Genomic DNA, 13,683 nt, shown 5'->3' with positions numbered 1-13,683 from the left:
TGGTCCGAAGAAGAAGCGCAGTGAAGTGCGGCTAAGCTAGCTGCCTAAACATTGCAGCAAAATTGAGTAAGTGCTTAATGGAAGGAAAAAAATATATTAGTACAAAGAAACGACTTGGTGTGGTTAGTGAAGTGACCACCAAGACTGGGCAGAGAGCCGGCTAAGAGCACGCAAATGCGGACTTGCAGTCAGGCAACTCAGCGCCCCCCGACAAGCAGCCCCGAATCTCAGACTCACCCTGTCACAACAGGCGCCATCTTCCACAAACTCTCACCAAAACTCCAATACTCGCGATATCCTTTCCTCTTCCCACAGCCCCAGCAATCCGTCGAGGCAACCGAGGCCGAATGGAGGTGCGGGGACGAGGGAGACGGAGAAAGGGGGTGGGTGAGGAAGACGGCGGGCAGGGGAGGCGGCTAGCAGACACAGAGGGAGAGAGAGACATGAGAGAGAGAGACATGAGAGGGAGAGAGGGAGAGAGAGAGGGAGAGAGAGAGGGAGAGAGAGAGAGAGAGAGATAGAGAGAGAGAGAGAGAGAGAGAGAGAGAGAGAGAGAGAGAGAGAGAGAGAGAGAGAGAGAGAGAGAGAGAGAGAGAGAGAGAGAGAGAGAGAGAGAGAGAGAAAAGGGCAGACGCCACAACAACAGGCGTGGGAAACTTCACAGATCACGCGAGACTTGGAAAACTCTCACAGATGGCCAGCACAGAAGGAGGGACTTACTCTCGCGAGACTTTCTTTGGAGCGGTGAATTTGTTGATGGAGACTATTCCCACGTGTTTACCGGCCGATAAATCACACAGCCCGGAAATCATCGCTTTCCCCCGACTGAGATACATTTGTATTACTGTACTCTTTGTGTTTAGTAACAACACACACGTGTGTCAGCGTTTGGTTGAAGGCAGACGGGTTATTTAAACACAGTTGCACAATGGGGGCGGGGTGTCTGCAAAGCAAATATGATTCCCTATGGTCGCAATGCACTTCCTGTCGGAAAATGTGTGAACAATAGTGTGAAACAGGGATAGGCAATACTGCAAATGTTGGTATCGATCAGATACCAAGTAAATACAGATACAGAATTGCCGATACTGGTTTGTTTAACTTTAAATGCGTCAAGACCATTGAATATTTTTGTAATTTCTGCCTTTTAAAATGGTTGCTTTTTTATTTACTTATTTATTCAGGCCGATTGTAACACGTTAACTGTAAATTCCTTTAACAGCACAATTTTTTTAATCGTGCGATTAACGCATGCCTTCTTAATGTAGGCTGACCATATTCTGAAATCCCAAAAAGGGGACACATATATGCGTGCCAAGGCGGGCAGCACGCCAAGGCCGGGACTTGAACATTTGCCAATGATACTCGAACTTGCTTTATAACAATTATTTAAATAAAGCATTTTTTCTCCTCTGTTGACAGCAGTGTTGGTGCAAGGAATTTTCAAAATGGGGTCCCAGAGACCCCATCAAGTCATAAAAATGGGATCCCACAGTAAATTTTTGTAGTCCCACTTTTTTGTAAGCGTTTTTAAAATGTTTTTATAAACATATGCATTATCCTGTTATATCTCACATTCTATATTGTGTTTTGGAAAAAGGTTGTCATAAACGTTACTTAATTCATTTTTAAAAAAAAAATCTAAACTTTACCGCTGCTAGTAGTTTTTTCTATGTTTTTATTTAATAAGTTGTAGGTGTATTTATTTCCGAATAAAAGTGTAAAAAGTGTTGGATGAAATAATGATAATGGTGTGCCAGGGCATACATACATTTTATATTAAACGCTTAAATCTCTGGAGTCTACATCAACTTCAGATCTATCCCTCATTTCAAAATGTTTTAGTTTTTTAATGTTGTTTTTTTGTTTGTTTGTTTTCCGCCCTTTTTTGTCAAACAAAACTATGTTTTTAATGGCAAACACACAAAATAGGCAAAATCTTCCACCAAAAATATTTTTCGAAGTGGAATATTTGATGTGATGTCATTGGAACTTGGATAGGTCAATAATTCATAATAATATTGATTTTGATTCAATATTATGTTTTGAGCAATGACAGTTTGAAAGAAAAAAAAAACAGCTTTGTTTTATTAGTCAACATTGCAACTTTTTCTAAATTACATTTCACCTTTAAGCTTTTTTATTTCACTATAGTTATGTTTTTGTTTATTTTAATTGTATTTTTAGAATATGCCGTGGGCCTTTAAAACATTAGCTGTGGGCCGCAAGTGGCCTCCAGAGCACACTTTTGACACCCGTGCTATAGATAATAAAAAATTAAATCTGATAACTCTATGGATAAAAAGCAGAGCCTGGCGACGCATGCGCTTGTATCATAATTCTCTCGCTTTCTCTGTCTCTGCCTCTCCCTCATGAATGCTGCTGCGTGCGCACACCTTCACAATTTGTTTTGTTTTTAACCCCTTCTTAACCCTGAACGTACATTTGAAAATGCACGCAACCCTAACTCAAAATGGCGGACATTTGAGGCATTTACGAAACTCAGCCCGGACAGCCCCGCAAAAGAGGACATGTCCAGGGAAAAGAGGACGTATGGTCAGTCTACTTTATGACTCTTGGGCGATTCCGTAGTGTGAGAAAGTCTAATGGCATCAACTGCGTATAATCACTGTTGAGCCCATGGGGGAAAATAGCGAGCAGAAATTGATGTTTTGATCTATTATATTCAAATAAAATGTGAATGCATTGGCCATTAATTGTTGTTTACTGGCTTGTTTGTATCGATAATTCATTTATACATAATTCCTTTACAATAAATAACAGGACTATAGGAAACTGCACTTGCATAGTCCAGTGTTTATTAAGCGGTAAAAAATGGATAGATGGATGGATCATGGATGGATAGTTGTTTTATTTATTTTTTGCTAAAAAGTTTCTGAATTGATTTTAAGTAATCGAACCGGTTCAGATCATCGTTTTTAAAAAACAAAATTGTCCCTGAATGGTATTGGCAACCACAGATATGGAATTGTTGTTAAAACAAATTGTCCATTAGGGGTGTGGGAAAAAATCGATTCGAATTCAAATCGCGATTCAGAATCGATTCTCATTTTTAAAAAATTGATTTTTTTAATCTATTTATTTATTTTTTCCTTTTTATTTTTTATTTTTAAATTAATCAATCCAACAAAACAATACACAGCAATACCATAACAATGCAATCCAATTCCAAAACCAAACCCGACCCAGCAACACTCAGAACTGCAATAAACAGAGCAATTGAGAGGAGACACAAACACGACACAGAACAAACCAAAAGTAGTGAAACAAAAATGAATATTATCAGCAACAGTATCAATATTAGTTACAATTTCAACATAGCAGTGATTAAAAATCCCTCATTGACATTATCATTAGACATTTATAAAATAAAATAAAAAAGAACAATAGTGTCACAGTGGCTTACACTTGCATCGCATCTCATAAGCTTGACAACACACTGTGTCCAATATTTTCACAAAGATAAAATAAGTCATATTTTTGGTTAATTTAATAGTTAAAACAAATTTACATTATTGCAATCAGTTGATAAAACATTGTCCTTGACAATTATAAAAGCTTTCTACAAAAATCTACTACTCTGCTTGCATGTCAGCAGACTGGGGTAGATCCTGCTGAAATCCTATGTATTGAATGAATAGAAAATCGTTTTGAATCGGGAAAAAAATCGTTTTTGAATCGAGAATCGTGTTGAATTGAAAAAAAAAAATCGATTTTGAATCGAATCGTGACCCCAAGAATCGATATTGAATCGAATTGTGGGACACCCAAAGATTCACAGCCCTAGTATTTATGTATTGTTAAATTCTTCAACAATAAATTTGTCTATTAGAATATATTTGCGTGCATCCAAAAATATTCAGATTATTAACAAATTATAGTATTATTAACATGATCAACAAGTTAATTGCAGAATCACGAAATCATTCAAAAATATTGAACATTTTTAAGTGAAAAGAATCAGCCTTCTGGCCCTGTGTTTACTTGGTATGGAATCGATACCCAAATGTGCAGTATCGTCCAGCCCTAGCGAACATGTGAATGAGCCATACAGGCCAGATTAGTGCAGTGCCCTCACATTGGGAAGTCCCATGACCAGCCAAACCTCAGTGAAAGTACAAGTGGGGCTATTATTCAGCATGGCCACCTTTGTAACAGGGGCATACAGGCTTTAAAGATGGCTTTCTATGTTAAAGTGCATTCCTCAGTGGTTTGCGTGATATATCTGTCCCACAACAAACAGGTCAGGTCATTCTTGTTTATCTGGGAGTGGTCAGGAAGCCGTAAACCTTCATGTAGGTCTCCCCCCCTCCCCCTTTTTATTTTATTACTCTCTTGTCCCTACAGCCCTCATTTGAATCTGTTTGCCATCTTTGTTCATCTTGCCACTGATTTGAAGTGGGAGTTTTCTCCACTTCAGAGTAAACACTTGGAGACCACACTCAATGCACTCATTCGTGACGTGTGTGTGTGTGCACACTCGCGTGTGTGTGTATTTGTGTGTGCGTGTACTGCCTGTGCCCACCACAATAACAGCAAAAAGTGTGTTTTTTAAGTAATGTTTTGACAAATACACACTCTTTATTCAATCCCTTCCATAGTTCTATTCAACATGCAAAAAATTAAGTGTTATTAATGCGTACGGTACATTATTGCGCAGCAGGCTATGAACTTTGTGCATAAAAATGTAAACCAAATCCAAAGAAAAATGTAACACCTGTTTTACATTGGTCAACTATACATAAAAACGCAATTTAGTGTAAATGTAGTATAAAAATGTACAACATGTCCATCGTTATGATGTTTTTGATGAATGAGAATTGTTTTACTGGAGAGGAAGTTAAATGGAAAAGGTAAAAAATGTTTGGTTTTGCTGGAAGTGTGTCTGGCATAAGGAAAAAGAGACGAAGGACCATTTTTCCAGAAACCTTTTTTCAGACAAGTACCACCAGCTTCTTTCCAAACAGGAAGACACAACGTCAAAATAAAATGGGAGCTAAATGGAAAATATATGTAAGCTTCAATTATACATTGACACGTTAAAATGCTCATGAAGAACACTCATGCATGGACGTTTGAGGGTTTTTCCCTAGGCTGTCATTTTTGGACCTCTGGTGTTCTGCCTCGGGAAACCTCCTTTTTCTTCCTCTTCTGGCCACTCACTTTGATTCAGATCTTCTGAACCATCACATCCTGTTCTCTCATTAGCAGTAAAACAACTGACTTTGATTCTGCTACTTGGCGTAATGGTGACTAAGTTGTAAGTGTCGGGAGCTGGAACGCAGTTTAGCGGTGTAACCCAAAGGGTGCAGAGACGGGAGGCAGACGGTGAGTGAAATACTATTATTCAATATGAACAAAAGGCCCTCACACGAAGAGGACACAATAACAAAAAATTCACTCCCAAAAAAAGTAGAGAAAAACAAAAGAAGTCCAGTGTACCAGTAAATGCACAAGACAAGGAACTTCTTTATATCGGGATCAACAGGTGCACGTGAAGCAATGCAAAGCAATGACCTGACGCTGTCTGTAAGGAGACTGATTAGCAACCAGGTAGAGGTATGTCCCGGTTGCTAATCAGGCAGAAGGTGTGCAAGGGAATAATACTACAAAATAAGGGCACTGTACAGGAACTAAAATACCACACACAAAGAAAAAGCAACCATATGTCCAAAACAGTTACAAGGATGGAACTGTAAGCCTTCATCATATCTTGAAATCTACGCCAGTTGACTGCTCAAGCTTCTACCTCATAAGGGAAGCAAGAGATTGTTCCAGAAGCCTCATTCGAGCATCACGTGACATATTTAACCTCTCCTTGCATGTATTGTCCTCCCACGCATACCTCAAATAGAAAGGGTGAACAGTCAAGGAGTCAGGCAACTCTGTCATCTCATTATTGCGTTCTTTTGCAACGTTGTGAGTCATTATAAGTGCTGTGTCTCAGCTGATGCTATTGTGTATTTACTTATACATAGAGCCTGATTGCTAAATGTTTACAGATATTAAAACATGCAAACTTGAAAGCTGATCTACTAAACCTGTTACCGCAGGACTGGGTTTCTTCAATGAGCAAACTAGAGAGCGCAATACATATAGCCATACTTGCCAACCTTGAGACCTACGATACCGGGAGGTGGGGGGTGAGGGTGGAGGGGGGCGTGGTTAAGGGCGTGGTTAAGAGGGGAGTATATTTACAGCTAGAATTCACCAACTCAAGTATTTCATATATATATATATATATAATGTATAAAATACTTGACTTTCAGTGAATTCTAGCTATATATATATATATATATATATATATATATATATATATATATATATATATATATATATATATATATATATATATACATATATTTATTTTATTATATATATAAATAAAATAAATACTTGAATTTTAGTGTTAATTTATTTACACATATACCCACACAACACTCATCTACTCATTGTTGTACTTGAAAGTACAATGCTTTGCAGCCAGAAGCACAGCCTTTGTCTCGGCATATGTTACACCATCGGGTCTCCATTTTGCGACGTGGCCCTTAATACTGGGCTGTGAACGGTGCTGCGCTGCCGCCGCCATGTGCTTCGCTCTCCGCTCATGAATAAGTATATCATTTCGGCCACCGTGTTCAATGGAGAAGTCTGTTCTACAAAATGTACATGCAACATCCCCTTCGAACTGTCCTGGATGAACTGAAATTCTTGTTTCCATTCGTTTTGGAACTTGCAAGCGTATTTCTTCATCTTGCTCGTCGATGGCATCGCCATGTCTGTAACTTCCTCATTCTTCTGCTTCGTCTCCTTGTTGTGTGCGCAGTTGTGCACTCTACTCTCTAAAAGCCGTAGATGTAATCACGTCATTGGGCAGGAAAGCTGTTTATATTGTGGGAAAGCGGACGTGAGAACAGGCTGTCCCCACTCAGGTCCGCATTGAGCTGGAGGGGGCGTGGCCTCCAGCTCCGGCTGAATTCCGGGAGTTTGTCGGGAGAAAATTTCTGCCGGAAGGTTATCGGGAGAGGCGCTGAATACCGGGAGTCTCCCGGTAAAACCGGGAGGGTTGGCAAGTATGTATATAGCGTGTCTCTCTTCATGAATATGCATAATATATACTGATCATTGAAATGTCCGCAACACTGGGAGGAGAAGATGAATATTATATTGATTTAGCGCTGGCAATGTAATTGATCAACACTAAAACTGTTCTGCCGCCGCTGTTTTGCGTCTTTATTTATTACATTTGAAATGTGTGTGCAAACTGGCACAGTTACGCACAAATGGCTGTGAGAAAGAAGGCGATCCCGCTGCAAAGACAGACAATGAAGAGAATATTAAATATGTGTGTTTCAACATTTTGAAATGTCAGAAATACAAATATTAGACCTACTGTCTATTCAGCAATATGAATGTTATAATTGTACAGCTGCTGGATGACTTAAAATAAATTCAATTGATTTGTTTTGGTGTTTGCTAGTTAGTTTTTTTAATTGCCGTTCGTTTTTTCATATATGGAGTTATATCATTATATACTGGCGGCGTGGCTCAGATGGTAGCGCGGCCATGCCAGCAACTTGAGGGTTTCATGTTTGAATCCAGCTTCCGGCATGCTAGTCATAGCCGTTGTGTCCTTGGGCAAGACACTTCACCCACTTTGCTCCCAGTGCCAACTACACTGATGTATGCATGGTTAAGACAGCACTCCCTTACAAAAGAGATTCTTAATTTCAATTAGACTTTCTTCTGTAAATTAAAGTGAAAAAAAACAACCAAAAAACATAAATATCTACATTTATTTAAAAAATTTGTTTTGCAATATGCATGTTCTTGCTTTCTGGATCATTCCAACACCACATCGCCTCCCAGAGCACACCGCCACCGTGCTAAAAATATGTTAATTTTTCTAGATCGCACTTCAATATCCCCTATAGAAAAGGTGCCAAATATTATATTTGTGTGCTGCATGTCAACAACATGACAAAACGCCAAAGATTGGACCATATGATGTTATAAATGTGAAGGGAAATACCAGTGTCTCCATAGGGCGGTATACACACAAAAACCTCATTTAAATTGGGTGGTCTGCATCACTTTTGCACTTGTTATCAATTATACACAGAGTTTTAGTAGATCACAAACAACATGCCCACTAATAGTAGACACGATTTTATAGTTTGCACACACTATTTAGCACTGTTATTTGGATCTTAGTAGACCATGTCTCAGTCTTTTGAGTGCATAAGTGCGTTCACACAAATTCAGTGCACTGGCTGTCAGTATATGGATGTTGAACTAAAAACGGTCAAAATCATCATCCCACCTAATAGTCGCCATATTGGCAACGTAGGAAAAAGGGGATGGACTACTGAACACTTCCTGACCTAAAAAAGAGAGAAGAAGAAAAGAAAGGCAAATCCGCAATAACTACATGTAAACCCATCAGGATTAACCTTATTCTTCTTTTGTGTTATAAATGTTCTATTTTCAGCTAAAAGTGAAAAGAAAACCTCTTCATTCAAAGTGTTTTTATAATACTTTATGTTGGTCAACTGTTCTGTCATGTGTGTGTGTGTGTGTGTGTGGGGGTGTGTGTGTGTGTGTGTGTGTGTGTGTGTGTGTGTGTGTGTGTGTGTGTGTGTGTGTGTGGATGTGTGTATGTATGTATGTATGCGATAACACAACTTGGACAAACTGCCGAAATGCGTTTCCACGCAGGGACATTTCAGGGAAGCAATGTAATTTTAAATCAAATTAATAGCAATACTGAATGAATCCACATTAATGCATTCATTTTGACAGACATTTTTTTTTTTTTTTTTTTTTGTGTCCTGCCCAGCTTCTCAGGCAAATCATATAGTAGATGTAGATGCCCATATCGGCTGTTCAGATTTACTTTATAAAAGAGAAGTGTAGGATACTTCTCTTGTTCCCTTATTTGTATTTTGACTTTATTAAATGTATTTATATTATCATTTGGTGCAGCCGGGCCGGAGCAGGAGGGGATAGAAAGAGGAAAAAAAAGGAAGACAGTGGGGGAAATTGTGGGGACAAGAGGGGGATAAGACAGAGAGACAAAAACAACAACAGCAAACACAACAACAACAACAACAACAGAGCAACATCAGCAAATACGACATGTACAAATATGATGGTAAAAGTAATAGCAAATAAGCAGTTAGCGAAAATAAAAAATAATACAGAAATGACAATGAGCATTATTACACTAAAAATGGAGCAATATGAATATCAATAGAAATAGTGCTATTGATAATAAACAATACCAATACTTTTCCTTTATTATCAACAATACAATTGTTCAAATGCAACAATACATATACGTAATGATAACTTGAGATACGAAAAAATGCAGAAAAATGGAGGGGAAGAAAGAGAAGCAACCTACATTAACCTTGTAGATTGTTATAGTAACAATAGGTTAAGCTTTGTCAGTGTGCCATGTGTTATACCCAGTTTACCCTAGGGCAACAACGTTAATATATGTTTGATGAAACGTGATTATGTGCATGAGTGTATGTGTGCATATGTACTTGTATATGTACAGTATGTGTATATGTGTGCTTGTACAGTGAATGTATATGTACAGTATGTGTATATGTGTGCTTGTACAGTGAATGTATATGTACAGTATGTGTATATGTGTGCTTGTACAGTGAATGTATATGTATAGAATGTGTATATGTGTGTTTGTACAGTGAATGTATATGTACAGTATGTGTATACAGTATGTGTGTTAGTACAGTGAATGTATATGTACAGTATGTGTATATGTGTGTTTGTACAGTGAATGTATATGTACAGTATATGTATGTGTGTGTTTGTACAGTGAATGTATATGTACAGTATGTGTATGTGTGTGTTTGTACAGTGAGTGTATATGTACAGTATGTGTATATGTATGTTTTTACAGTGAATGTATATGTACAGTATGTGTATACAGTATGTTTGTATAATGAGCGTGCGTGTGGATGTACGAACTTTGAGTGTGTAAATATGTACTGTATTTGTATATGTATGTGGGAGCGTAGGTACCTATGTATGTGTGTATGTATGTATGTGAGTATATGTGAATTTGCATGTACAATACATTTGACTCCCAGTGTGTGCGGGAGCCAGAGTACGGCCCCAGCCTCCCAGAGAGCCCATCCCACAAACAGTAGGTGTGGTGCCCCGGGAACCAGGGACCACCGCCCCCACGCAGCCAAGCCGGACAGCGACAGGAACCCCAGAGCCTGGCCCACCGCGCCGCCCACAAGGGCCATCAGCAGGCCGCAGACAGACGCACCCGGCAGAGGACAAGGCACGAGAAAAGCAGGGGGCAGCCAGACCCCAAGCCAGCGAGAAACCACACCCCACACGGACAGAAAGGCGGGACGCCCCGCCCGAGGGGCCCGGAGACCCCCCGCAACCGGACGGGAAGACCGCCCCCGCCCCACCGGCAACCGTTTTGACAGACATTGTTGTACAATCGAGAAGTAGGGCAAAAAAGCTATCTGACAATTCAAATGTACTTAATTAAGTATTTGAGACAAGTAGTAGGAGGAGGTTGAAAGCCAATAAAGGAAGTGCTCTGTGGTGATTAGCATCTCTTGGACACAAAGTCATTTGATCCAGCAGTAAGAGGTGGTGAAACTTTCTGAAATGAGAGAGACAACCTGCAAGTCAAAGTGAGAAGCAAGTGGGCAGCCAGCATAGAGAACTGGGTCGAGGGACAGTGGGTCAAATGTTGCAGACTCAACAGCAGACAGACATGGACGTTAGTGCCAAGCAAATAAGAGACGTCAGCATCCAGCATCTCACCCTGAAGGAGCCACAAATGAATCAAAGTGACTGCTGTGACTGTGAGACGATGAGTCGCAGAGGGACACACCTTGATGCAAGGACATCCCAGACACTGGTCGGAATATGCAGACAGTCGAAGGGGCGGGTGATTGGAGGGGTTGCTGTTTTGTAAGCTCGTCAACAAGGCCAATCAGAGGAAAGAGACGTTTCCCCTTTCTCTGTCCGCTGTGGTTCACTGTGAGTTCAAAGTGTAAGAAAAGAACGACACAGGCGCTGCAGTGACATGGAAAATAAACCATGATTGATGTGCCACCGACTACCTGGAGAAACACAATCCAGCGCTTTATGGCCGCCATAAAGACTTTATAATCCTGATGAGTGATAGCTCTACTGAGTTTTAATAATCAGCCTGTCATTCAGTCATGGCTTCATTATACATTCTTAGACATTGCATGTAGCCATAATTGCATTAGCACGATGCTTATCTACAGATTATACAAGCACAGATAAACCGCAATGTTGGAAATGGTACCAGCATTGCATCATATGGTAGGATCACTTCATCGGTACTCTTTGCTTCTTGATTACCTTTCATAATAAGAATGTGCGCAGACTTGGCAGGTCGGCTTGTCGCCATCGTTTTATCTCTGCTCTCTACGGATTGTTTTAGTTTGAACACAAAAGCAGAAGTATGATGACAATATGTGAAAATCATTATGTCAAAATGCAAAAACAGACTTGATTCATGTCTGAACATGTGACAGAGAGATATGTGACATACCCAATATGAAACACCTACAGAAACTTTTACGGGAAGTTATCTTGTTTTCAATTCGCACACATCCGTATCTACACTTTGGTAAGTATACTGTGTACAATGCATACTTAGTTCCACATTTTGACAGTATAGTGTTCTCCCCAAATAGGTTATTGTCATTGCTGTTACGTTCTCTGGTCTGGACCCCAGGATACAGAAAAAGAAAGGCGATGTGCAGCAAGAAATCAGTTTAATTTGGGAAAACACAGGTAGTGCAAAATAAGTCTGGTGCAGCATGGAAGTGCAAAAAAGACAAACACTTGAGGCACAAAGCACAATGAAGTTCACCCTCAACAGTCTCAAACAAATCCAATATATGCTAAACATTTTCAACAAAACATCCACAGCTTAGCTTTGTGTTATAGATAACATCACAATAGCATAATATTTGATAATTCATTTATTTTATTTCAGAAATATGCCATAGGCCAGTAATTAATGAGCGGCAGGGCAAAATGGCCCCTGATCTGCACTTTGCTCCACCCCACCCCTACCCCCTGGCTAGTGTAGGTACACCCTAAGAAGCTAAAAAAGAGACTGAAAAAGGTTGGTTGTCCAAACACAATCCCTCAAACCTGAAGATCCGGTATTGCGGTTTACTCCACAGTCAAATTTATTCCTGCTAAAAACCCAACCCTGAAGGTATAATTTAGGGAAAAGTGTCGGCATGTTGAATCCAGCAGACTAAGAGCGTTTGGCCTGCGGCCCGTTTTTTAGTGAAACTGTGAATAGGATGTGACAGCGTTGGATGCTAATGACTTGCTAACAACAAAAAGATGGCTGGACATCAATTAACAGGCATATATTAGGCAATTTGGTATTGTATGGTATGGTATAGTATGGTACGGTGTAATCAGATCCCAAGTAATTTATGTCAAAGTCAAAGTCAAAGTCGAGTAGCAAGTCTTTGATGATAATGTCAAATCCAGTCCAAAGTCATCAAAATTGCGACGCCAGTCTGACTCGAGTTCACCCTTTTGGTAAATAGTTTCTATACAGTAAATTAAGCACTGATGAAAGAGGAGAAGTGCCATGATCCTTCATGACTGTTTCGTTTTTGTGTTGTATTCTTCCTGTGTTTGGTGTTTGTTTCCATTTTGAAGTGCTCATTCCTCCCTTGCTACTTCCTGTGGGACGGCTTATTCCCTACACTGCTCTCCTGTTTAAATTAGGAGGATTAATTTGCCAGCACTGCCATACTTTTGCTGTTTACATGATGATTCCTTGCTGCTCCTATCATAAAGGGACCATCTCCCCTGCACATTGCCTGCTGTGACTGTATCCTGGGGGCACGCAACTGCAGCCATGCTAAATAATAAAAAATCATAGAAAAATGGGTAAAATTAAACCTAACAATAAAGATTAAAGTAAACATAACAATTAATCATTTCCGTGAATCCCCACCTTAATGTGGAGGAAGGGTTTGAGTGCACGGGTGATCCTAGGAGCCATGTTGTTGGAGGCTATATGCCTATATGGTAGGGTCTCCCAAGACAAACATGCCCTATGTGACAGGCCAGACGAAGACTGATTCAGAAGACCCCGTAGAAAAGATCAAGAGGAGAGCTGCCCTTCCCCTGGACGTAGGAAAGCGCCTTGTGGCCAGGCCTTCACTCGTGGGGCCCGGCCAGGGCCAGCCCAAAAAAGCCACAAGGGATCTCCCCTTCGTAGCTCTACCACCTGCAGGGTTAACCATAAGAGTCCGGTGCATTTTGTGTTGGGGGGCGTTCGAGGGCAGGCACCAGGGCGGCCTGGTCTTCGCCAGCCAAATCCGTTTTTGGGAAAGCCCGTGCAAGAGGTTGAGAAAGTCCGGCTGGTCTAATTCGGGTTCGGACCTTGCTCTACTCTGGAGTCGCTACAGGGTAAAGGCAGTGGGTTGATGTGGGCTGATTGATACTATACTACTCAGTGCATACGTGTTGAGGTCATCCCCAGTTAACGAGAGAGCTACTTCCTTACGCTTTTGGGTCGGTCAGAGGATCCTGACCTGGAGGGGCACGATTGGGATGAATGGATCTAAACTTGTGCGATGGTATGTTATG

General features: G+C 40.4%; 1 protein-coding gene across 3 annotated transcripts in view; it reads right to left on the bottom strand.

Moving 5' to 3' along the window:
- The window catches only part of rbpjb (recombination signal binding protein for immunoglobulin kappa J region b), a 113,387-nt gene extending 112,948 nt beyond the window's left edge, over nt 1-439 (bottom strand). For 2 of the 3 annotated variants that reach the window (XM_062065260.1, XM_062065262.1), the window contains exon 1: nt 238-439. Coding sequence is in view for 2 of the 3 variants with exons in the window: in XM_062065262.1 (XP_061921246.1) it covers nt 238-257 (20 nt within the window). In the remaining variant the exon portion in view is untranslated. The remainder of the gene's footprint in view (nt 1-237) is intronic. The other variant, XM_062065259.1, reaches the window with a different exon arrangement.
- Nucleotides 440-13,683: the final 13,244 nt, after the last annotated feature.

This window comes from Entelurus aequoreus, linkage group LG12 (genome assembly GCF_033978785.1).
Source record: "Entelurus aequoreus isolate RoL-2023_Sb linkage group LG12, RoL_Eaeq_v1.1, whole genome shotgun sequence".
Classification (NCBI taxonomy): Eukaryota; Metazoa; Chordata; class Actinopteri; order Syngnathiformes; family Syngnathidae; genus Entelurus; species Entelurus aequoreus.
The sequence above is the reverse complement of the archived record's forward strand: the minus strand, read 5'-3'. Positions and strand labels throughout refer to the sequence as shown.